Source organism: Papilio xuthus, unplaced genomic scaffold (assembly GCF_000836235.2).
Source record: "Papilio xuthus unplaced genomic scaffold, Pxut_1.1 DF827756.1, whole genome shotgun sequence".
Classification (NCBI taxonomy): Eukaryota; Metazoa; Arthropoda; class Insecta; order Lepidoptera; family Papilionidae; genus Papilio; species Papilio xuthus.
This window is the reverse complement of record NW_013530893.1, coordinates 3,776,129-3,802,852: the sequence shown is the minus strand read 5'-3', so window position 1 is coordinate 3,802,852 and position 26,724 is coordinate 3,776,129. Positions and strand designations below refer to the sequence as shown.

Sequence of the window (26,724 nt, the reverse complement as noted above, 5' to 3'; positions counted from 1 at the left end):
TGCAGCGTGACGTAGGATAAAAATCATCAACGGACCAAACAGAGTCTCATTGACGAATGAACCACCGATGTAGGTGGTACGTAATTACGTGACCTACAAATGGATTGGTGACGATAAGTGACATTGTGTTTGGTGATAATACAGTGTGTCAAAATGACTGGAATTTATATAATCGCTGTTCTATTGATCAGTCAAGTTAACTCTGAGGTGGTCGAATTGAGTTGCGCAGACAACGCAACATGTTTAAATCATTTGGGTAGGCAATTGTACACGAGTATAAAACAACATAAAACAGTAAGGTTATTCGATTTGATAACTATAGAACCGATAAGGACGAGAGAATCAAGGTCGTATAAAGGGCCATTGACAAGGTTGTTGACAAGCCATGCTATTAGCTTCGATTGGAATGACTTTACCTTCAGGTTATCAAATCCAGAAGACAAGGACGATTCCATGGATTTAGAAGTGTTCGAGAATAGATCCAGTAAAGGTAAGTTTCTGTACCTAATTATTTATTTATATGGAAAACTTACAGCTATGATAATCTTATTAACTATAGACTAGACAACTGAGAGCCAATGACAAGTCTTCACTTATAACAATATTATATCTATAATGAGCAAACAAACAAGTATCACAAGTATTAAACTATAATAATATATAACAATGTAGTTAAAAACTAAATTATAGTATATTATGATCAAATTCTATTTATGTAAAAGTAAGTTTCCACTGCATGTAAACATATTTACATTCCTGATATATAAACACGGCTAAACACTCACGTATATTCGTCCGGTGTCGCCACCGACTAGTTTCGAGCCCATCGGGGGCCCTTCATCAGGATGAGTGGTACTGGTATTATTTCGCGGACCGTCGCTCACTTAGTTTAGTATAATGTCTCACGAAATTTTGAATAATTTAATATTTACATTCCTTTCATTCTCTATAATTAAAAAGAGACAAAAAAAGCTTTTGTACATCTGTTTTGGATGAGGAAATGACAACGGTAATTCCTTATAGCTTCTTATATACAAAAATGTAATCTATTCCCTAGACCTATCATCTCAAAGGTAACAAGAAAGACCATATTAAAAAATAAATAAAAAAAGTTTAAAAATTGAAAAAAAAGTATCAGCTCGTGAGGGAATTGAACCCCCGACCACCACTGTTAAATAAACGGGTGCTCTGACCGCTGAGCTAACGAGCCTGCGCATCTATAGTAAAATAATCTATAAGTGTTATTCTTTTGTACACCTAGTTTGCACATCACTCGATAGATGGCGTTTTCTTATAAAAATAACGTAGCATACAGATTCGTGTTTAACGTCACTTAAAAGCGTTTTAAAAAAAACGTATCGGTAATTATTCAAATACAGTAGTTATCTAGTACAAATAAGATCTATTTAGATCATTGATATGAATTATTCAGACAGATTTCTTCGGCCGCACGATTCCACCACGCGATTTGAAATAAGTAGTCCATAAAAATTAGACATTGTGACGGTGATTTTTTGCATGTAAGAGATACAATAAGACCGGATACGTCTTAATTAGTACTAATTCACAACTATTTAGTTATTGATTATTTAAAAAAAAACAACAAAAAAGCGTACTTATTCAAATCACACTAAAATAAATTCAAATAATGATTTAAAACATGATTTCTTAATTAAAAAAAACTCAAAAGAATTATTAAATAACTAACCACTCTCAGAAAGTTACTTAGTTTACTGTGTGTATTTACTATAAGAGTGTCGGTGGGTCAGTGGTCAAGCACTTGACTTACAATCTGCAGGTCCTGGGTTCGAATTCCGCCATGTACCAATGTGTTTTTCGATTTCCGATTTACATATGTACATTTATCCGCAGTTCTTACGGTGAAGGAAAACATCGTGATGCAACCTGCACATATCTGAGAAGTAATTCAAAGATATGTGTGAAGTCAACCAACCCGCACACGGCCAGCGTGGTTGACTATGGCCTAATCACCCTTAACTTAGGGTAGGCTCCGAGCCCCTCGGTGGGCACGTATAGTGAGCTGATGATGATGATTTACTATAAGAACAGAATGTAGAGCGTGAAATCACTGAATTTCCAATCTTTCAAAAGGCTTATCTTAGTGACCATTACGATTCTCCGTACATTTATTGTATTGTTCTGTATATTTCAAAACTATCTATTGGTACGTTTCATTGTTTATATCTCGTAAACTTTATATCAAGTAATATAGTCACTTCAGGTACTCGAGACGAAGTATCTATAAAACTTTGTGTTATTTACATTATGTGAGTAGAAACTTAAGTTCTATAAGCAATTTTCCTAAGACAAAGGATTCTTACTATGATTAAACACTTTGAGATCGTGAAATAAAATTTACATGTTACTTAGGAAAAGATTCAAATATGGTTTATGGGGAATTTCCATGGGACTTAATCGTATGCTGGAACTAATTCTTAGGTGCCTTCCCCTTACCACATTTTTTTATAGTACAGGAGCAAGCACTAGATGTTCGCAAAATAGCAAAGTGACCGATGTTCTGAGACATTCATATTTGCAGATGCCTTGCGATAGACGACTCCTCCTTGAAAATAAGAACTCACAATGAGAACATATTTCCTCAAAATATGCATCCACTCCTCTCTTAAATCTTCTGCCACAATCCATCTTTACCTTATAAGAAAAATATAAGAAGGATAAAGGGGATTTGGCAAAGATTGCAAGGAGATATTTTTTTAAATCTAATGAGTAGTGGTCACTTCGTTTTATCGGCGTAATCAGGCGACCTATTTTACATTTGCCACCTTTTGCTACAGCAAATAAGTACACATAACAATCAAGAAAACTTTACAATACTGTTGTGGACAATTTTAAGAGTATTTGCTTTCCACGTTGTTCAGCTTCACATTGTTAAACCAATGGGATAAGTTTTTTATGCGTTCGTATTTCACTCCCGTTGTCTCATAAACTTGCACGATAAAAGCATTACGTTCCAACCCTTCCGCGACTGATAACATACGGCTACCTTTAATGTAAAACATCGACTATAAAATTTATGACATCATAAAATTTACGATACGACTTTGGTAGGTATACGTATGAAGTAAGTTTCAGATAAAGTCTATGTTGCTACAGGGAGAAAAGTTACCTTTTTCTCACTGTAGATGTCAGCACGATCAAGAGTGACAGAAGCAATAAACACAGAAAAAAAAATACTTTTTTATACAAAATATAAAGTTCTCTATGGACTGTAGTTAGCAATGACTTCTACATAAAAAAATTCACGCAAACATCAGAAATAAGTAATGTGTCGTAAATTATTTATAACAAAAAATGTTTATTTTTTCAAGCTAAGAATGCTCTTTCTTGATTGCAGCAAAGTCAATATGAAATACATTTGTTAAATAGCGAGAATGACGGATAACAATTTTGGCAGATAACAGCGGACTTTTGACGCTGGCGCCAACTACTTAGAACTTTCAGTTCTTCCCATTGCGTGAATTATATTTTCAACCATAGATAAAATGTATACTTATCGCTTAAACCCGTAATTTTGGTATATCTATAATTTACTATATCATTCCACTTTACTCACGATTTCCACAAAATAAATGAAAAAAAAACGATAACGTAATGGCCGCCATGTTTGTAGATAAATTGTAGTACAACGCCATCTATTGACTAAAATTGCGTTACGAATTCAGTACAAATTTTATTGATAACGATACGATAGTATTTATCACAAATATTTCTGCTATACCCATTATAATAAAATGATAAATAGAATAATATGAATACAAGTAATATAATATTTAGGAAATGTAGTAATTAAATTTAGTTACAATAGAACATTCCAGATTTCTGAACGCAATATCAATCTAATATATTTGCGACGGAACCGTGGTTTATGTTCGTATAATTAATATCCGATATCACAATGTTCATTTCATTTAATTATTTCCGTATTCTATTTCAAAATTATTTTTAATTTAGAAATATTAAATAATTAATATTGTTCTGAATAAACGGAATACATTTAACGATAATATTCTAAAAGTAAATAAGTCATCATCATCTCACTATACGTCCCCACCGAGGGGCTCGGAGCCTACCCTAAGTTAAGGGTGATTAGGCCATAGTCAACCACGCTGCCCAAGTGCGGGTTGGTTGACTTCACACATATCTTTGAATTTCTTCTCAGATATGTGCAGGTTGCATCACGATGTTTTCCTTCACCGTAATAAGTACTTAAGTTTTAATTTTATATCTAGTACTAGCTGTCGCCCAACTACTCCGTCTGCGGCCTTAAAAAACTTGATTACTTAAGTTTAGTTAGTTCTTCCAGACTATGTTCTACAACTTTACTAAATATTAGAAAGGTCCATTTAGCCGTTCTTGAGATACTTTAAAGGTACAAACCAACATCCATCCATCCTAACATTCGCATTTATGATATTAGTAAGAAGTAAGATATTATAGTAAGAAATAAGATTAGTTATGTCATAGTAGAAACTGACATAAATTTAGCTTAAGTTAAAGATGCAGTTAAATTTAACTTTATTTTTTCAGATGAACCAGAGACCATCCCAAAGAAGACAGCTGTTAAAGCAGAAGACGAATTAGAAGACAAATTACCAAAGAGTCGTATTAGTGAGTAAATTAAACTTAGACAAATTATAAATATCCATATTTTTAATATTCACCGCAACATAAAAACTCCTTGAATACGTATAGCAAAAAAATAGACTACGAGTTATATTTAAAGTTACACTATTTGGTAATTAAATTGTATGAAATTTAGGGATAGATTGAATCTAATAAAACCCTCACGCGACAAAATTAGGTCACAAAAGATATGACATATGATACCTACATACAAACACACATACACCCAAAATTTAACCCTATATATTGAGTTAGTTTTGCGTACAGTAAGAAAAGCTACGAGTATACATTCAAAAAGTTCAAAGTATTATTTGTGACATGCAAATATATTAAGACTTAAAAATATTATAATAATAATTTAGTATTACAATATTCACGCGAATACTATCCTTCGTTCCTAGAAATCTTACCACAAAACGTTCTGATGATGTTTTAAAATAGACGATAGAGGTCGTTGTTTACCACAAACGTTATTGCTCCACTGGTGCATTATTGTGTGCTAAAGGTAATGGAAATTAATTAATTAGTGGAAATATTAATATGAAATAAATTACATTTATTATGTTGGGAGGTTGTTGATAAACGAACTTGTTAGTAATGTGAAACAAACATTGTACTTTTTTACAGTTTTTTAATTACCAGTAGATATTTTCATGTTCGTACTAAAATAAAATGGCAAGAACGTTTACAAGCTAAGATTTTAAATATACGCAACCCATTAAATTATAGGCACAATAGTTATGGCCCGAGACTCCATTCGCGAGATATTAAAAAAATCTAAATTAAATTTTAGATTAGCCTACGTATACTGCCAGGCTATGTTCTACATCTGTGCCAAATTTCAGCGAGATATATAGATCCGTTCTAGTGATACATTCAAACAAACATTCGCATTTATAATATTAGTAAGAAGGAAGATTATACACGTGTGTTTTGGTGAAATTTTCTTTTAAAACAAATGTAAAATGAGGTCACGCGCTTCTTTTGTGGCTGTATAAATATTTTACGTGAGTTTCCAAACGAAATAATAGTACAAAACATACTTCTATCTCTATTATTTCAGAGAGAATGAAAGTGATGGCAATATGTTTTTCTATTTGTGTTTCTCGCAGGAAACACCCAAGGTTATTCCTTTTCTCTTTGCAAGATTCCTCATGTATTTCAAATGTTAGTGATGTTTATTTAAAATCGAATAAGTTGTTATTTTTGCTACAAAGAGATGTCTCGATTTCTTATTCCGAATCAACAATGAAACTATTGAATTTATCTTCCAAATTATTTAATCTATTACAAACTTATAAAGGAGTATTCTAGGCTATTTTTTATACTTTAGTTAGCTGAGCGTCTGACCGAACCATGGGCAGGTTTGGAGAACAGACACATTAAATAAAATTTAATCTTTTACATCATTATCTTGACATCTAGTCCGATTATAAATTACCGAAATTCACAATCGATCAGCAACATAATTTTAAATAATAAATAACCTTTTTTTCGAAAGAATGTAGAGGCGTAACTGATTTTTTTCTAACAGTAGACATTGGCGTACAGAATTAGAAACAATTTGGAATACATTGGATTCCTTTCAAGTTGCGAATAATTTATGTATTTTCACCTTGCGGTTCTCAGTAGCGATCTCTAAGTTCGCGTGCGTGTAACACAAATATTTACACGAATGATCCGTTCACTTTCTTGTCTTTGCTCTAAGGTATTTACATTTTATCACGGATTGAGAAGAATTCTGTTGTCTACTTGAAATGTATCAATAGGTTTTATAACAAATGTGGATGAATTCGTATACAGAAATGCGTACAACTATCAAATGCCAAAGTATTTGAACAAAATATTAATTAAAGAAATAGAGCGTCGGTGGCTCAGGGGTTAAGCAATTGACTTGCAATCTGCAGGTCCTGGCTTCGAATCTCGTCATGTACCAATGTGTTTTTCGATTTCCGATTTACATATGTACATTTATCTTACGGTGAAGGAAAACATCCCGATGCAACCTGCACATATCTGAGAAGAAGTTCAAAGATGTGTGTGAACTCAACCAACCCGCATTTGGGTAGCGTGGTTGACAATGGCCTAATCACCCTTAACTTAGGGTAGGCTCCGAGCCCCTCGGTTGGGACGTACAGTGAGCTGATGATGATGACAACATGAAATAGAATAATTTCTGTTATACTACATTATCAAAGAGAATGTTTAGTTGGATGGATATTTATTAGAAGGTATCTCTAGAACGGCTGAACGGATCTCGCTGAAATTTCCCATACATGTAGAACATATTCTGGAAGAACACATAGGCTACTAATTAAGTTTAATTTTTATTCCAAACGGATGGAGTTGCGGGTGATAAGAATATTCCTTATAAATTGTAACTCAAAAGTAGTATAAAAAAGACAACAAAAGGTGTATTTGTTAAGATTTAAAAATATGTTACCAATAATATTCGCGATTATATTCAAATTAAATGCTATAATACATAACCTCTTCTTTTTATAACATTTACTACATTTATTTCCACTATATATCTATTCATATATTCTCAGTAATTCGTCGTAAAAAGAGAATCGATGTAACAAATACGAGTAAACACGAAATGTCGTAAAATGTACGACCACTTACAACCAGTCATAAAATAGTTACCATATCTTATCTACTATTGTTATAGAATGTTCAAATACTCCATACATTGCTTACTATCTTGATTTGCGATATAATTTTATGATAGTATTTCCTAGTACAATGGAATATATTTGATACATAACAGAGTTGCAATATGAATACTATAGTGTTATACTTTTGTACAGTCAGCTGCATAAATCTTAATACTATTATAAATGCGAAAGTTCGGATGGATGGATATTTATTAGAAGGCATCTCCAGAATGGCTCAACAGATCTCGATGAAATTTGGCATGAATTAATAACATTGTCTAAATCTAAATCTAAATATAAGCTTTTATTTTTTTAATTCCGCTCGGACGGTTTTTTTGGTTTTAAAAATATGCTTGCAAGAATATGTCTGATTGCTTCCGTCAATAATTACATGGTCTTGATGAAGACGGCCTATACAAGTTACTAGACTTGTAAATGTACACATATTTATGCAGCTGACTGTACTTGAAATTGAATGTTTTTCGTACCCAAAAAATGTAACTGAACAAAATCGTAAATTTATCATGATAAATTGAAAAGCCAATAAATTTTATCATCTTTATCTAATATATCAATAAATTCATTTTTTGACAAAGGAAACAAAAGTGGAGCTATAGACAAATAGATTTATGGCCTTATCTCAGCCCTCTACCCCTTACATATATATAAAATTCTCATGTCACAATGTTTGTTACCATACTCCTCAGCTTTACTGATTTTAATGAAATTTTCGAGATGAATTTTGAAGAATCGACTATTTATGTTTTAATCCCTCGCGGATAGAGTCGCGGGCAACAGCTAGTTAGCAAATACTTTCTTTCGATCGTAAATCTCAATGAATACAAATTAACAAGTTAGTAGCTGGCACTTGAAAACAAAAGCGTTAACGAAATAGATTCAATGAGTCGTAAATTATTAGGTTTTAATGTAAACAAAGTGCTTACGCGTTTATAGTTTTATGATTTGTGTCAAAACAAATATAAAACTAAAAACATTTATATAATTTAATTTAATGACTTTTAGTAGAGATAATTTTAAATAAAATAAAGTTAAATAAACTAGATGGGTCCACGATATTTATATGGCTCACTAGCTGTCGTCCGCGACTCTATCCGCGCGGTATTAAAAAAAACATAATTAGCTTATGTGTTCTTGCAGACTAAGTTCTACAACTGTGCTAAATTTCAGCGAGATCCATACAGCCGTTCTCGAGATACCTTCAAACAAACATCCATCCATCCAGGCATTCGCATTTATAATATAATTATATTATATATAAGTAAGATAGAGATTTCTCGCTTATCCCGATTCGACTGTACATAATAAAGAACAATTAAATTTACTGAAACAAGTTATTTTTCAAAGAATGTCTCTGAATCGTTCGATCGCAGGACGATAGTAAATCTATTATACTAATATACTGCGAGATATATCAACTTATCAATTAGTTACTATTTAATTCCACACTCAGATAAACAAGCTTCACTTTCCCAGATCCGGTTGTAAACGGATTTGACATAGAAGTTATGTCGACCGTTACTAACTATCTTGTAATTAAACTAGAAAACAGTGAAAATATTTGAGATAGTTAAAATTAATTAAGACAATGATTTCAATGGATCCTACTCATAGAAATGTTATTAGTTTTTTATGTAATATAGTCACATAGCGGCTTGGTTGACTTCACACATATTTTTGAATTTATTCGCAGATATGTGCAGGTTTCATCACGATGTTTCCCTTCACCGTAAGAACGTCGGATAAATGTACATATGTAAATCGAAAATCGAAAAACACATTGGTACATGGCTGAATTCGAACCCAGGACCTGCAGATTGCAAGTCAAGGGCTTGACCCCTGAATCACCGATACTCGTTGCCTGAGTCACCGATACTGGTTGCAACTAGCTGTTGCCCGATCAATATTTGCTCTCAAAGATAGATATCTTAGATATCTAGAAAGATTTCTAGTCGCTTATAATGCAAAATTCATAAATGTTTAAAAATTTTATTTTACATAAATCTTCTAATGTAGTTTACCGTTTATTTCAAATACAGTAAACGATAAACGCTATTTTAGGAGCTTTTAACGTTTTCTTCAAAGCGTATTTTTTATCTTTGCTATAATAATTCTCATATATTATAATGCCACGCTTGTTTCCCGGAATATACACGTTAAGTAAGCAACACACGTTAGGTTTTATATAATTTTAACCTAGCATGTTAAACCGATAGGCATAACCGAGGTCCAAACTCCACAACTGAACAGTTATCTGATAAAGAATAACGTATTTAAGGCTCACTTCAGATGGCACCTTCACTTGTTTTCAAAAAAAAAGTTTCATCACTTTCTCGATAGCTTTTGTTTAGATTTTAAACCGATAAAACCGTAATTCGAAACCTAACGTGTGTAACTTGTTTAATAGCCACCCTCACCTTTGTTCTCAGTTCTAACGAGGGGTATGCGTTTCGAATTCTAATCTTATTACACCCCCAATTTCATACAAGATTGTGGATGTTAAACATGTTTGATATTCTCTTATATAAAGGAAATTTTATAATAATATATAAAACCCTCCTTAACTCACTAAAAAGCTTTTTTATCACTGAAAATATACTAAGATTTCATTTAAAAGTTATTTGTGTATCGAAATTATTAATTGCTTACTTATTTGCTACGTTCTACTATAAAAACTAAATTAACCGTGGGTTTATGAGACCAAAACCTCTGTATAAAACATATGGTCATACCTATCAAATTTACCAAAACAGAGGTAACAATATTTTTAAACAGAAATTTCAAAAACCCAGAAGCCAACTCAGACTCTCAGAAACCAGAAACTCAGAAACCAGCAGTAAATAACATTACAATATGTTAACAAATAGAATATATAACAGAAATAATATTAGAAAAAACCATGATATATAGCTCTATTCTACCAATCTTTAAACAGCAAAAATTGTCTCCCCAGAAAATGATCTTATTACCAACCTAAAACACTATAACTTTTCTTTTATTTCCAGAGAGAAAACGACCAAAGAAGAAGGTCCTTCAAGCAGTCATCCCACTTCTATTCGGCATGAAGTCAACTGGTGCTATCATATTTGCTATGGCTCTGGTTACTGCTATTACTATGAAAGCGTTCTTCGCAAGTAAACTGGCTCTCCTTGTTACTATAGGCATGGCTATGAAGAAATTATATGAAAGTTACAGTAATGGGTGAGTATTTCCTGACAGTTATGTATTAGAAGTAAATAGAATATAGTAATAAATAATAGAAGTAAATAGACAAGTATTTGAACTTATAAGTAGAGATTTGTTTGAACTTGTAGTAGTTTTTATATGACTTTGGGAATGTACAGACAGCTGCATTAATATCTATACAATTATAAAGCTACAGAAACGTATGCACGTATACTTATTCTTCCAACTTGGATACTTACGTTTGGTGAGACATGCTTATATGTTTTTGAAACCAAAGACGTATACATGTTTCAGGACTTTTGTAAATAGTTACATATTTATGCAGCTGACTGTACACATGTTTGGAAATCAATTTACATACAATATTAAATAATATTAGATAAGATAAACTGTTTTATATAACACAAGATTAGACTAGACTTCACTTGATTAGATAGTACTCACAATTTGACAAATATCCTTGACTGACTCTTGACTCACTACTGCATTTGACTATGTAGATGCTTTATCATTAACCTTTGGACTGACCAGAATCTCAGTAACGTATTGCCATCCCTGTCATTATCTTTGACAAAACAAAAATAGCAATATGTTGCAAACGGGGATTTTGGTTTCAGAAACCCACGATAAATAGTTTAGAATCTAGACAAGAAGCAATGAACAAGAGACTTGATAAATTAGAAAGACAATTCGATCGAGTAATGCTGTAAAATTCTTTAAGGATCATTAATATAAATAGTAAATTTTGGATATGTAGATACACATCAATTTCACCAACATTTTGATAATACCGATATGACTTTATCATGACTGGTATAGACTGAATATAACTGAAACTGTGACCAAAGAGTAAGAAGTGAATTTGACATACGACTAAATATACAAACTATTGATGCAGATATAAAGTTACTGACCAATAAAAATTTCTTTGAATTGCAGCATCGGTTTGCCAAATAATCCATATCTATACTCGCAATATCCGATCGATTTTCCGAGCGCATCATCTCAAGGGTACTCCGTAAACGGAGTCAACACGCAATTTGCTTCCCCAGACATGTACAATCCCACAGCAGTGGGTTCCCAGTCTCATTCGCATGAGATAATACATCAGAATGAAGTCACTGCACAGCAGTCACAGCAAGCGCCGACCTTACTGCTAAACTCGACAAGATCCGCTTCAGAAAGATGGGATGGTAAGTCAAAATTACTAAAATTTCTCGAACCGATTCTTGGCTCCGTAAGAAACGTATTCGAGCCCCTCGCAAATGTCTTCTATTCGATGCCAGCAACATTCCGCGGACTCAATTCTGACGTGACAACGGCCAGCAGCGAAACTAACGTGGACGAGAATAATATAAAAGAATTTCTAATCCCTCAACCGAGACACATAGCTCAAAGGAAAATGAATTACAGAATGGCGCCGAGAACGAAAAAATACACCGAACTGAAAGTAAACTTAGAGAGACTAAGGCAGAATAAAGATTTACCTGACTATTTAAAAACAAAGAAATATAAATTTAATTATCCTTCAACATATTATTATCCTAGAGTGAAATATTTTGTTAATCCTAATATATTCATAACGAAACCTAATAATAGTCGTTTGTCACAGTATCGAAAAGAAACTATGAGAAAAAACGAAACAGTTGAAGAAAAAAATAATGATTTTATCACCGAAACAAGTGATTGGAAACCTATTATTATGCCACAAATTACAAATGTTACTTTAAAAGCAAATGATACGAATAATAAAGTAAAAAAATCTAAAAAGAAACATACAAGACGTAAGAACAAACGAACGAAAAGAGATGTTAACAATAACATAGTACCAACATTCTACGATCAATCAGATTTAGGAAATGATAAAAAAATTATTACTTTTGGCAGAGGATTTATTAGTATCTTTGGTAGTGGTCTATTTGAATTCTTAATTGATCCTATGTCAGTTATTTTCAAACATGCTGGTGAAATTACTAAAGATTTAATAGAATCTTCAACGAAAAAGAAAAAACCACCGCATTATTATTCTATAGCTTACAATATGGTTATGCATAGTTTGGATACAATAGCTGGTATGTTTGATATAACTAATGTACTTACAGAACAATATCTTGGAGATCTTACAAAGAAGAAGAATAAAAGTAAAAGTAAAATAAAATCCAAAGATAAGAAGAAGAAACCAAAAATTAAAATTACTAGCAAATTTTAAACGGCAATGATTTCGTTCCATTATTGACAGGAAATAATGAAAGTTGAAGATTGTGTAGTGATTGCATTTATTCAAGCATTTAATATTTAGCGGTAATTTGGTGATGGTTTCCTAATAATCAAGCTAATTGGGTATATTGTAAATATTCTGTAGATTATTTCATGTATTTACTTGACAATTATTTTATTTCAAAGCATACGGATCTTTACGTGAAATTTGGCTGTAGTCACACTTGTAGTTAAGTCTACCTATTTTGTTCTCTATTTGTTTAAATAGAATGAGTCGAAAGCCTAGATATTTTGATACAAGTGTGGCGACAGTGGAAACTTACCCTTAAAGTGTATTTAAACCTGATTGTACTGCTGATGAAATAAGAAAATTGTCGATGAGATTTGCAAGTTTATTTTGCAAAGAGAATTTTCGCTTGTATAATAATGATTGTATTATGCAGGGTACCGGGGACGTCCTATGTTTTATGGAACCTCGCGCGCTACTTCAGAATCCTATTCGGCTTACCAGAAATCCCGCCGCTAAGCAATTCAGCGTCGATATCGATGCCAATGTACGCAATGCCACAAATGTACGGCCCGACAATGCCGATGCCGACAATGGCCATGCCAACTAATCAATAACAAAATTGGACATCTGGACGTAACCTTTGGACGGAATGGACCAAGTGGCTTTAATTTGTGACCGCTAAATGTCAGATTGCCACGTCAACTTGGTCCCTTTAGTTTAACGAGTGCGACGTGGTAATCTGACATTTAGCTATTGTTAAGTAGTCGCAGTGCTTTAAGTTACTGGACCTTATTCTTAATTTTAAAGTTCCTTGACTCTCTTAACTTAAATCGGTCAAGTTAGCTTAAAGCATTGTATGACTCTTCCGCCCTTTAGATGATTAAAAATAAATCTTTTTAGTTTAAATCTGAGATCGTAGCGCGAGCCCGTCGACTTTATTTATTTAGATAATTTAATTTATTTTATTTTTAAGCTTTATTATTGTAAGATTATTTATTCTGCACTGAAAGAAATAAAACATGAAATTATATATTCTTTTATTTCCTACAAAATGCTCATTTCAGAAGCACGATTCACACAAGTGAATCGTTTATTGCAAACGATTGTAAGAATAAACTGACTGAATTCACAATACGCCGATTTCATTGTAATAGCTGAAAGGAACGCAAATTACAAACTCATTTTTTTATGTTAAGGTAGCAAACGAGCAAGCGGCCACTTAAATTCGCAGAAATCGGCAAACACTGCCCATAGACATTCGCAATTGTAGATGCGTTGCCTGCCTTTAGTCTTGTTTTATTTAATAAAACTAAATAATATTATAAGCGGTTACGTTTGGATGGATGTTTGTTACAAGTTATCTCCATACATGTAGAACATAGTGTGGAAAAACATATAGGCTACTAATAAAGTTTTTTTTTATACTTCGCGCGGATGGAGTCGTGGGCGACAGTTAGTAATACATACTCTATGTTGGTAAATGAATATTTTTGTAAAAAAGGAATGGAGTAATGTAATTTATACGCTCTAAAACACTAATTTCCTACGCCAACATAATATTAAAAACATTTTCAGAAAGGCAGTAGCGAAGTATAATCTACATTTATATATAAAAAAAAAGTCGTGTTAGTTACACTATTTATAACTCAAGAACGGCTTTACCGATATGCCTGAAAAATGGTGAGGTGGTAGCTTAGAGCTAGGAGTCGGACATAGGATACTATTTATTATTATTTTTTCGAATTTATGCCTTGAAGAGCTGCTTTTTTTAACTTATCTATATATTAAGTTTTTTTATATATCTACGCGGACGACAGCTAGTTATGGAATAAAGATAAAACTGTTGAAAAGAAAATTCAATTCCACATCTCGTTTTCAACTTTACGAAATAACAACTTCTTAGTAACTTCTCCGGCTCATAAAGATTTGAATTAAGTTATGGATAAAGTTTATATGTATGCTTTGATAATATCAAGATTTTCATTAGAATTTACCCACGAATAATATCAGGCAAGTTTCTTGACCGTTAATTAAACATTTATTTTTGTCTAAGAGAGACAGAGGCAGAGGTTATTATAAAATTAAGGGTCTGTTCCACGACGTCCACGTAAAGTGCTGGATAACTAAAACCCAGTGAAATATAACTTTTCTAGAGTTAACCAAATTAAAAGGTTATCATTAGAAATCTATATATATAGATGCGTATGTTGTGATGTATGTATGTATGGTTAGATGGATGGTTGTTCGTTAAAATTTAGCACAGATGTAGAACTTAGTCTAGAAGAATATATAGGCTACTTTTTTTTATTCCGCGCGGACAAATTCAAGGGCGACAACTAGTCTAAATAATCATGAGAACTGTGTTATAATCAAAAGACGTAGTAAGCTAGCTTAGCAATAAAATCATACAAATAGGCAGGATCCTTAACATTCCATTATTTTGATGCGCAATTCAATAAAGCCGAGTCGAAGGCGACATAAAATATTTTTACGAGCCTTGCCCATTGTATTGACGACTGTCGGACTGTTGCTAGTCTACTATGTAGTAATCATTACTGTTTTGTTATAAATTTGTTGATATAAACGTAAGATTCCACTACTATTATGCTTATGTTGTTACATATTGTCTCTGTTTTATTTAAAGGGAGTGAAAAAGATAGCTATAATTGTTTTAACACAGCAGTGGAGCCACTTTATACCATAAAGTAGAGCACACTTTTTTTGATAAGTTCTATTTTAGTTTAATTTACCAATAGTTCAATTCTTTCAAGAGTGTAGCGTTGTATTTTTTTAATTTACTTAGTTAATTTTCAACATTTTAGAGCTAATTTACTTCCTAACCTCAAATAAACCCACCGTTTATAAATTACTCTACTACTATTTGTACTGTGTTAGTGTCTAGATAAATATGTTTAAAGCTATCTAAAATGTCCGTTCCATTGTGACCTAATGTAAACTAAATTTTTGACGTATGTTCGATTTCTACTCCAAAATTTTAGAGCAGTTAGTTGAATTTATAGTTTCTTAAATTGTACAAAAGTATATTAAAGTATGTCAATTACTATTTGAAAAAGAAAATACTTTATAAAATGTATCAAAAAAAAATATATAAACACGAAAAGCAAAAAGTTCAAACGTGTGCCGAATTCCTACTTCAAAACTTTTCACATTACAAAACTTCATAATCAAAAGTTGATTCAAATTATAATAAAGTTAACAAAACGAATGATTCTTGAAGATGTTTTTTGAATATATCATAAGAAACATGAATATATTAATATTTATATTAAGTTTTAGTTAAAATTAGATAGTATTTAAATTAAGAATATTTTTACAATATAAATAAAAAAAAAATTGCTCGAAACAAAGTTTATGGTTTAAAGTTTTTATAATATAAGTTTGACAAAAGGCATCTCGGGATCCTGAAGAAATTTGACACAAATGTAGAACATAGAGCGTCGGTGGCTCAGTGGTTTCAGCACTTGACTTGTAATCTGCAGGTCCTGGGTTCGAATCCCGCCATGTACCAATGTGTTGTTCGATTTTCGATTTACATATGTACATATATCCGACGTTCTTACGGTGAAGGAAAACATCGTGATGAAACCTGCACATATCTGACAAGAAATTCAAAGATATGTGTGAAGTCAACTAACCCGCACTTGGTCAGCGTGGTTGACTATGGCCTAGTCACCCTTAACTTAGGGTAGGCTCCGAGCCCCTCGGTGGGGACGTATAGGGAGCTGATGATGATGTGATGATGTAGAACATAGTCCGGAAGAACACATTGGCTACTTACTAAGTTTATTTTACTAATGTTACAAAAGCGAATTTTTGTATTGATAGACGGATGTTTGAAGATATCTCCGGAACGACTTAACGTATCATGATGAAATTTAACATAGATGTAGAACATAGTCTGGAAGAACACATAGGCTACTTACTAAGTTATAATACTACGCAGCGGGCGACAGCTATATTTATATATTTGATTGTTTTCTGGAATTATCCTCAAAATATATGTACATAGTTTAATGTATAAAAGAATAGTACTACTAAATTAGTATTTCGTTTTAATGGCCCATTTCATCCGGTAAGATTATCTCCCCTTCATTTACGATAGAAGCTTTTTCGTGCCAGTATTGCCGAGTCTTTGTGTTGCCAAATTCACTTGTTATGTATATCATAATATTAAATGTTGCCATATACATAAAACGTGTTTGAAAAGAATTTTATTTTTCTAGATAGTAAAAAAACAAATGGTTTTTGTGAAAAAAATATAATAGTATGTATATGTCCTATTGCAGACTTGAGCAAATTTAAAGACCTACAATTCGTTCCTAATTCACTTTTATGTAGGTCCTATAGTTTAGGCTGCGTAAGCGAAGTAAGCAAAATTGTCTCATTTTCCTCTGTGTTTTTGGCGTGGTGTATTGAGAATAACTCAAAAACTACTGAATAGTTTTTAATGTTTCAAAAAATAGGATCAAATAACAAGTAACACCATTTCAATAAAAAAATAATTATGAAAATCCGACCACTAGGGGTGGAGTATCGACGAACAAAAAAAAAACCTACAGACGAATTGAGAACCTCCTCCTATTTGAAGTCGGTTAAAAAGTAAGTGGTGTATAAACATATCGTCATCCTTGTCATAATCTTTGCAAAAATTTAAATAAAGATATATTTCAAACGGGGTTTTCGGTTTCAGAATCTTACGGTAACATATCTTTAACAACAAAAGCAATAAGAAAGTAAATAGAAACTTCTTTCAAACCCATTCAAAACGGCATTTCAGGAAACCCTTTACTTCCGTAGCAGTTACCCTTATTAAATTGCTTTTAGACTTTGTTCCTTCTAACTAAAGTATAATAAGCATAAGTATGTAACTTTATTAGTACGGTTACAATAATACTTAATCCATTGGAATAGAGTTTATAATCTCTTGTTCGAGTTTTTGATATATTTGTCTGGTATGGGATAGTTTTTCAGACTCGAGAAAACTTGTAGGTTATGTTATAGTATTATAAATAAGTAATGCTCGTAAGGAAATTTTTATAAAACAGTTTTTGTATCTCTTTTTAGTTAATTTTCATTTAATATAAGCTTATGTTAGTTAATAATACTATATATAAAATAGAAACTTTCTTCACGTAATTTGCAAAACACAGTTAATAATTTGTATTATATACGATTGTACTAATAAATAAATTAGTATAGATATTGTGTTCTTAAACCTATTAACAAAATTTCTTCGACTTTTACAATATTCTTTAAAAATGTTGTAATTCGGCTTCCTGTAACAAGGCAAAAAATTATAAAAGAACAGCAAAATGATAGATAAACATTTTTGCTCATTGTATTTTAGTAGGCGTTTTGTTCTGCAAAATGTTCATCGTTATTATCTACTAAAAATGGACGATGTTTTATAAATAAATATTTTCTTAGATAATCCCAGTTATTTGTGTCGGCTTTTCTTGAAAACATAAAATTCTGATAAATTCCGTGAACAATCTATTTTTAATTTAGTTATACGTCTTTGGAAAGCTAAATTTTATATTGTTTTATTTGAATTATAATAAGAAAGAAAATTACACAAATTAAATTTTAAAGGTACGCGTCCGTAGGGCGGACACACCGCCCGCACGGCCCGCAGTTTTAATTTGCTTTATATGATTTGACATAGCGCCGTATCCGTGCTGCTCACATCAAGACAAAGCGAATCGGTTTTACCTGTGCGTGCGGTGCGTCCGCCGCGTGTTAATCGACGGGTACCTTATGATGTCAACTTATCCTGTGTGTACCTAAAATTATGTCACGAACTTTGATTCACTCGATCCAGGTTGGTGTTGTTCGTTTATACAAAAATACGAGAAATACTTAACTATTCAATTTACTTGTCTCTTTAAGACTATGTTAAACCTATGTTTATTACCGTACACGATTTTATTCAGTTATTTCGCGTGATAATAATGTCGTGTTACTTTCCACATTAAGAGCTACTCGTTCGCTTGAAAGTAATTTTTTTCTTAACAATTTTCCCCACTGTAATGTGACGGCGTTTAATAATTCATGTTCGAAGTGTAGACTTGACTCTCGTTTATTTTTACATTTATTAAACTATAATTGTTCTTGAGATTCGAAATGTGATATGAAAACTTAATACGGTAATGAATTATTATTTTTTCTTAATGTTTATCTTACAAGCTGTCGCCTGTGACCTAACGTGAATAACAAAATCTTCATTGCCTATGTCTTCTTCCAGACTATGTTCTGCATCTCAGTCAAATTACGGAAAGATCCATGCAGACGTTCCGGAGACACCTTCTAACAATTTAATAAGGTAATTAACTAATAACATTTTTTGTTTATGTTTTGTTAAAGTTTAGATGGATGGATGTTTGTTATAAGGTCTCTCCAGAACGACTCTACGGATCCTGATGAAATTTGACACAGATGTAGAACATAGTCTGGAAGAACACATAGGCTAATATTTAGTTTTTTTTTAATACTACACGAACGGAGTTGTCGTCGACAATATAATATATTCTTAAATATTTTTGACTGTAACTAAATTGGTGTACTATATGGTAATTACGGACATAAAAAGTCGCTGGCTAGTTGATTATAAGTCCAGAAAATTAACTTAATAGAATATGTTTGTTTTATATCTACATATAAGAGCGTCGGTGGCTCAAGGGTTTCAGCACTTGATTTGTAACCTGCAGGTCCTGGGTTCGAATCCCGCCATGTTCCAATGTGTTTTTCGATTTCCGTTTTACACAAGTACATTTATCGGATGTTCTTACGACGAAGAAAAACATCGTGATGCAACCTGCACATATCTAAGAAGAAATTCAAAGATATGTGTGAAGTCAACCAACCCGCACTTGGCCAGCGTGGTTGACTATGGCCTAATCATCCTTAACTTAGGGTAGGCTTCGAGCCCCTCGGTGGGGACGTATAGTGAGCTGATGATGATATCTACATATAACATGGTACTCCAAACATTATATGTTCCACTTTCAACATCTATAAAAAAACATGTAGCTATCTCAGTTATTTAAAAGTGTTTGAAAGGGATGAACATATTTTTATCTGAGTATTTTAATAATGCATACCCGCTGTTATAAAACACAATACTGTTATTTGCGTCATTGTTTTATTTTTAAATAGCAACACTTTTGTGACAACAACATTGCGGAAACAACTCGTGTGACATTTATTGAACACTCGACTTGAGTGTTGCAATACTCAAAACACATTAGTCACTTCGTATCTAGTTTGCTTCTGTCGATAAGCTTTTTAAAATCATTGTTTCCATTAAATAATGCATTTCAAAATTAACATAATGTTAGAAAAAACCGACATTGTGCCGGTGTATCGGTGCAACACTAGCCTTATGTGCCTATTATACTAATCAATCTAACACTTGACTTTGTAACGAAAACGCGTCATTCCCGCCAAAGGATTCTATAAATATTTATCACATATCAAATGAACGCCTGAAACAAACAAATTATCTCCAAAGAAATTTATGATAATATGAATTTATATGGCTTCAAAATTGTTTAAATTTAAAAATTGTTTAACTCCTAGTCAACCCTAATATAGGATAACATCCGAGCATTTATTGATGCGTTTTTTAGTTCGTGACAATTAGTTTATAATTAAACTAGCTGTCTCCCACGACTCCGTTCACGCGGGGTTAAAAAAAACTTAATGTGTGCAAAATATCATCAAGATCGGTTGAGCCATTGCGCAGATACCTTCAAACAAACATCTATCTAAACATTTGCATTTATAATATTAGTAAGAAGTAACATAGTATTTTATACACAGAAACATTTTCAACAAAAACATCGAAAGATAAAATCCAATTTGCATAGTGTTCCATAATTTTCCTTTCCAAATCACATAATTGGTAGCATAAAATTTTATTCACCAACGTTACAATAAACTACGGCTGTTATAATAAACATTGCCAATTTGACTACGAACACACTAAAGGTGGTAAAAAAATACTATCGATTTCAGTTCAACTAATAAAATAAGATTTAAACAGGGACCAGGACAAAACAAGTGGTAGAGACCGCTTTAACATCTTCGCACGAATTGGCCCGTCTCGCCCGGTGAAATACCACGACCACACGGAAGACAGGCGTCAAGTGGAAGCTATTCCGCGTTTCTTCTGATGAGTGGGTATCCCAGAGGCCTAATCCTCTATCCCTCCCCAACCTCTTTCTTATTAGGAAAGGATGGGAAGTGTAAGTGGAATTTCCAGATGAGAGGATGCATGGGAAGGGAAAATATTTTCTTTCTTTGCATCCTCTCCTCCGTCGATTAAAGGTAGGCAATCTCATTACTTTTTTGTTTATATCATCGTCCAGAACGCCCTAACCTTTCGTTCCTCAATATCCCGATCAATGGCGCTACTTACAAACTTCCTCTAATATGATTCTGGACTTTATCAGAGTAAGTAGTATATAATAATTATACTTTCAATTATTGATTTTCTTAAATATTGAATACACTTGAAACTAAAATGAAATAAACGCAAGTGTGTTGCATATTTTATGCCACCCCACTCGAAGTTCATTCATGCGTTGTCATATAAGACTGTAGTCGTTGCATCTGTGCATTTAATCTACAACGTGAAGTGCAGTTGTAGAAACTGTGTAATAAATAAGTGACAATTAGAAGTGAAGTGAGGGACTTTAATTGATAAAAATGAAGAGCGCTTTTTTATTATCGATTTTACTTATTGGTATCGTGAATTCGAGTGAGGTCGACAATGAGGTTAGTTTTATTTTACTAGCTACGCCCATGACTATCCGAGAATTAAAAACAAACTAAATAAGTAGTAAAAGTAGATTATGCGTTTTTCCAGATTGTGTTCTACATCTATGCCAAATTTCAACAAGATACCTGTAGCCGTTTTGGAGATACCTTCAAACAAACATCCATCCATCTAAACATTCGCATCTATAATATTAGTAAGATTACGAAACAAAAAATCATCTATTATGATATCCCGATTTATTAGTTTCTGATGCCAAAATCTCTGTATCGCAATACCTTTGATAAAACAGATATTTTTTGAACGGGGATTTCATGAAATACGCAATTGCATATGCGTTTGCCTACCTTTAATCGACGGAGGATAGGATGCACAGAAAGAAAATATTTTCCCCTTCCATGCAAATGAAAGTCCACTTCACCTTCCCATCCTTTGATAAAAAGGGTGGGAAGGGAAAGAGGATTAAATTAGGCCTCCGGGACGCACACTCATCAGACGAAACGCGGAATTGGTTCAGCAATAAATTATACAATTTCACGACGAAACAAACGCCGTGGAATCTGTTATGTTCAATGATTGATGTATACAACGCATGCAACGCACGAGAAAAGAAGCTGCAAGATTTATGCCGCCTTATAAATGATTAGTTGTAGTCCGCGACTCGGATTAAAAAAACGTTATTAGTAGCCTATGTGTTCAGACTATGTTCTACGTCTTTGTCAAATTTCAGCGAGATTTATACAGCCGTTCTGGAGATACCTTCTTACAAACATCCATCCAAACATTCGCATTAATAGTATTAGTAAGAGTAAGATGTTTGGAAATGAAATTAATGACTCTTAATCTTCATTATTCGTACGAATTCTTACAACTACTACTAGGTGCTCCGTCAGCTTATACAATTGTTTCGGCAGTGGAAACGGATATTAATACAAGAAATGTAATGGTTGAGCGGATTATCTTCTACCATACCGTGTTTTCTAACGGACTTCATATTAACAGAGCTGTTAATTGTATTATCAATCCATTTGCTTTATAGACCGTGATGTTTATCATTTTACTAGCTGTCGCCCGCGATTCCATGCACGCAGAATTAAAAAAAAACTTAATTAGTAGCCTATGTGTTCTTCCAGACTATGTTATATATCCATGCCGAATTTTGTCGAGATTCGTGCTACCGTTCTGGAGATATTTTTAAACAAACATCCATCCATCCAAACATTTATAATATTAGTAAGATGTAGTAAGTTAGTCTTTCAGTCTAACAATATTTCTTTTTCTAAAACATTTATCAACTAGTTGTCGCCCAAGACATGTGTTCTTCTAGGCGATGTTCTACATCTGTGCATTTCATGAACCGTAGAGCAGTTCCGGAGTAATCTTCTATAAACATCCATCTAAACTTTCGCATTTAAAACACTAGTAAAAGAGCAAGTAGCCAGTGACATGAAAAAAATCACGCTTAGTCGACCTTATAGCAGATTGTTCAATACGTGTACTCTTTAATTAATTTAGGTCACAGTCAATCTATACAAGGTATCAATTATACTGGGAAAGTGGAATACTGGCGCAGCGCTATCAATTCCCAGAGCTATTGGCTTCTAGTTAAGGCGATGTTTGCGCTTTGGTAGTATCGTTGAAGGGCTTTTTGATATTGGCAAATTTCGTGCATATTCAAAGGAATTGCAATCATTTAAAACGTTTCGTAAATTCTCATACATCTTTTATATCTTGTTTACATTACTCCAGCACAGTAGGACAGAATCGCTGACCTGGCATGGACTGTTTTGACTCATTGTTACCAGTAGTGTTTACATTATGTCAGTTGAATGCTAGCTCTGATTATGAGTCTGAGAGCTACTATCTTACTGTACTGGTATAATGTAAATAAGGCATTAAATCTAACGAAAATTGAGAGACAATAGACATAATTTTCGGCAGTGGAAACTCATACTTCAATTTACTTTAAATTCTCTTTAGATGGACAGTCGCAGAATTTTTTTTAGAAGAACATTAGTGAAGTAGACGCAGACATACAAAGATAAATATTACAGCATAATAGATTTTATTTCAGCGTATTGAAAAGCCTATAATCTTACTTCTTACTAATATTATAAGTGAGAATGTTTGGGTATATAGTTAGATGGAAGGTATCACCAGAATGGCTTAATGAATCCAAATTAAATTTGGCATAGATGTAGAACATAGTCTGGAAGAACACATAGACTACTATTTTTTTTATTGCGCACGGACGAAGTCTTCCCCTTAAAAGTATAGAAGTGTAAAAGCTATACCCGTTTCAATTTCTAGCCTTCACTGAGTTTCTCCTTAACCTTGACATTGAATCGACAAATTACTCATTTATTGATTCTTATTCACTTCCAATAAAGATTATTTTCCCATGATTATTTTTATGAAATGCCATATTGTATTGACTGTGAAAGTGTTTGCGATGATTTGTTTTTGTGTTGAAAGTATTTGGTATTGTTTAAATTCTTCTCACGTGTCTGGACAATTGTAACGAGTGTTTAATGAGATAATAACGTCGTTAAATACTTCGATAATGTTTTTGGATTAAGGTTTAAAATGGCAAAAAGCTGCCAGATTTCTTATATTTGCAATTAGTTTTTTTACATTTATAATTTTTAAACACATTAGTTCTCTTTCGTGTAATTGCCGCTGTCTTTTGCCACTGGTCGCTATTTCGGCGAGTACAGGCCACTTGCTCATTTATCACCTTATGATAAAAAGAATAAAGCACTTAGGTCTATTTTTCTCTTACGGGAACAAATATGGCATCACCATAAATTACTGATTTAATTCGATTTAAAAATAAAAAGCGTTACTCTGTATTTTTTTCTTATTTTCCTATCCTCGGAGATTGTTACTGATCTTATTAAATAAGGTTGAATAATATATTATATCTTTGTTCCAGCTAAGATCAGAAGAATCGGTGAAACGTAGTTTGAACAACAAATGCGTCGCGCGGGAAATTTCCTCGTGTCTCGCCGCAGAGCTGGTCGGGTACGCGGATAACATACTGAAGACTGCCTCATTCCAGCTCACAGATGACATGATGATCGTTGACGAAAGGTAAATTATTAAAAAATCGAAGGTGTTAGACTTTTTAACTGAAGAAGCAAGCGGTCAAATAACGTTCCAAAAATGCAAAATGAACTGCCCATAGATGTATGCAGCAAGTGAAATGATTGAAGTCGCAATGGCTACTTTTAATAATTTTAATACGAGTATACTTGAAGTTGATATGTATTTGCAAGTCAAAAGGTAAAGTGACACATTTTTATAGAAATTAGGAAAAAGGCCAGACGCTGGAATCCTCATTCTTCTCAAGTTACCTTAAATAAGTTGTAAAAGCTTTAATAAATGATTGGAATAGTTTTGAACTTTTTTCTAAACAAAGATTTATATAATGAGGATGCTTATTTAAAAAAACCTAGGTATTGGGATTGTTTATGATGACTAATAAATTTAAATACATTATACTTTTTAGCAATGGTGCTGCAGCTAAAATGCCAGTAAAATCTGAATCATTGGCGCGAGCTGGTAAATCTGTAGAAGATAAAGCACAAGATATCATCATTAACAAACTGTGGAACTTCGCGACCACTCGTTCCTTGAGATATAGACTGCTAGATAACGCTGATGTTGTTATTTCTGGTAAACAAGAGAAAGACGGAAACTTTGGAGTTGGTGAGTAAAAAATGTTATTAAGGTACTCTATACTTATGGAAAGAACACGAATCATATGACACACTCATCAAAAATAGTTTAGTTGTTTAGGCTATAGGTAACTTACCCCCTTGCGTCTAATTAGAGTAACACGACGTCCAAAAAGTAAGCCTTGGTCTCCAACCAATCAGTTTTGAGTTAGTCGGGTAAAATATTTATACGATTATTAATATTATAAATGAGGTGGATGGATAGCGTAAAAGGTGACACGATTAAGAAGGAGGTGACGTCCGAGATGACAGTAGATAGATTGATGTGGATGACGGGAACCTCGTGCTCTATAACTACGTAGGATGTGTGGATGCTTCTTACCACGTAATTCTAAAACGGATGAGTGGATTTGGATGAAATTTGGAACAGATATAAGATTTCTCATTAAATATCTCAAGGACCATATCGAACGAAAAGGAGGAAGAAAAAAGATAAAGTGGATTAAGATTTCTGGCGACATTTACTGTAACTTATTACAATGATAATATAATTTTTATACATAAATCACAATTATTCTGATATTCAATTCGTGCAATCAAATTGAAAAATGATAATATTATAAATCTTAGAGAAACTTTACTTAATATATTATAATTGAATCATAAATTTTAAGGGACACTTTTATTGTTTTTTCTTGTAGTAAATCACAACTAAATAACAAGGTAATTTCGAATTAAACTTAAAAATTCTTCGTTCATTCGTTCACATCTAGACGTGAATTATGATTCATAAATTTTATTAAAAACACCTCAGGGATAAATTACAACATTCCTTTAAAAAAGTATCTATTAAAATAGTAACTTAATTTAATGAAGATATTAAGAACCTGAACCTGATAATTTAGAGGACAAAAGACTGTCGTATTATTAGTTAACACATTTCGTATCTCTTTTTCTTTCAATAGTATTTATAGAGATGACAATATGATAACACTAGCCATGATAGTCGAAGACAGTAATCATGTTTTCGTTCCAGGTGTTTCAATGAAAGCACCAAAAGCAATTGAAACTGGAAGAGCCAGAAACAAGAACATGGGTCCGTTCTTGGCTGCAGCAGCTATGAAGTTTGGTCTACTCGGTGCCCTGACATTTAAAGGCTTATACTTAATGGTCGGGAAGGCGCTTCTAGTCTCCAAGATAGCTCTGCTATTGGCTACAATTATCGGACTCAAAAAATTGTTCTCTCCTCAGGTGATCGATTAGATAATATCGTCTTTTTGCATGAATCTTTATTTATTGAAACTGATGGATTATAAAAATTAGTTGCACTTATTTGTAAATGTTATATTGATACAGTTTTCTGATTTTTATTCTTCATCAGTTTTTTGCATGAATGTGTGCATGTGCATGAATAAATAATTTGCTAATTTAAATTGTGTTTTCTTACTCTTATCACTTATGAGATAAATCTAATCCTAACTACTTATT

The 26,724-nt window shown here is 32.8% G+C and overlaps 2 protein-coding genes across 3 annotated transcripts; both read left to right on the top strand.

Moving 5' to 3' along the window:
- Positions 1–69: 69 nt before the first annotated feature.
- Positions 70–13,381, top strand: LOC106116241 (uncharacterized). 2 transcript variants are annotated; one of them, XM_013310001.1, is made up of 5 exons: positions 70–490; positions 4,570–4,650; positions 10,349–10,544; positions 11,469–11,722; positions 13,190–13,324. In XM_013310001.1, the coding sequence occupies exons 1-5, from the start codon at positions 154–156 to the stop codon at positions 13,270–13,272; spliced, it is 951 nt and encodes a 316-aa protein (XP_013165455.1). In that variant the 5' UTR covers positions 70–153; the 3' UTR covers positions 13,273–13,324. The 2 variants fall into 2 exon arrangements, with proteins under 2 accessions (XP_013165455.1, XP_013165456.1); XM_013310002.1 differs by lacking the exon at positions 11,469–11,722 and having other exon boundaries at positions 13,190–13,381.
- An 8,096-nt stretch (positions 13,382–21,477) lies between these two features.
- Osi3 (Osiris 3) lies at positions 21,478–26,499 on the top strand. Its single transcript, XM_013309837.1, has 4 exons — positions 21,478–21,555; positions 24,492–24,649; positions 25,068–25,267; positions 26,273–26,499. The coding sequence occupies exons 1-4, from the start codon at positions 21,487–21,489 to the stop codon at positions 26,497–26,499; spliced, it is 654 nt and encodes a 217-aa protein (XP_013165291.1). The 5' UTR covers positions 21,478–21,486.
- The last annotated feature ends 225 nt before the right edge of the window (positions 26,500–26,724 follow it).

Coding starts and splice junctions, on each gene's coding strand:
- LOC106116241 (XM_013310001.1), top strand. CDS start 154: ATGACTGGAATTTATATAATCGCTGTTCTATTGATCAGTCAAGTTAAC. Junction 491..4,569: donor CGAGAATAGATCCAGTAAAG/GTAAGTTTCTGT, acceptor TTATTTTTTCAG/ATGAACCAGAGACCATCCCA. Junction 10,545..11,468: donor TATGAAAGTTACAGTAATGG/GTGAGTATTTCC, acceptor TTTGAATTGCAG/CATCGGTTTGCCAAATAATC.
- Osi3 (XM_013309837.1), top strand. CDS start 21,487: ATGAAGAGCGCTTTTTTATTATCGATTTTACTTATTGGTATCGTGAAT. Junction 24,650..25,067: donor ATGATGATCGTTGACGAAAG/GTAAATTATTAA, acceptor TATACTTTTTAG/CAATGGTGCTGCAGCTAAAA. Junction 25,268..26,272: donor AGACGGAAACTTTGGAGTTG/GTGAGTAAAAAA, acceptor TTTTCGTTCCAG/GTGTTTCAATGAAAGCACCA.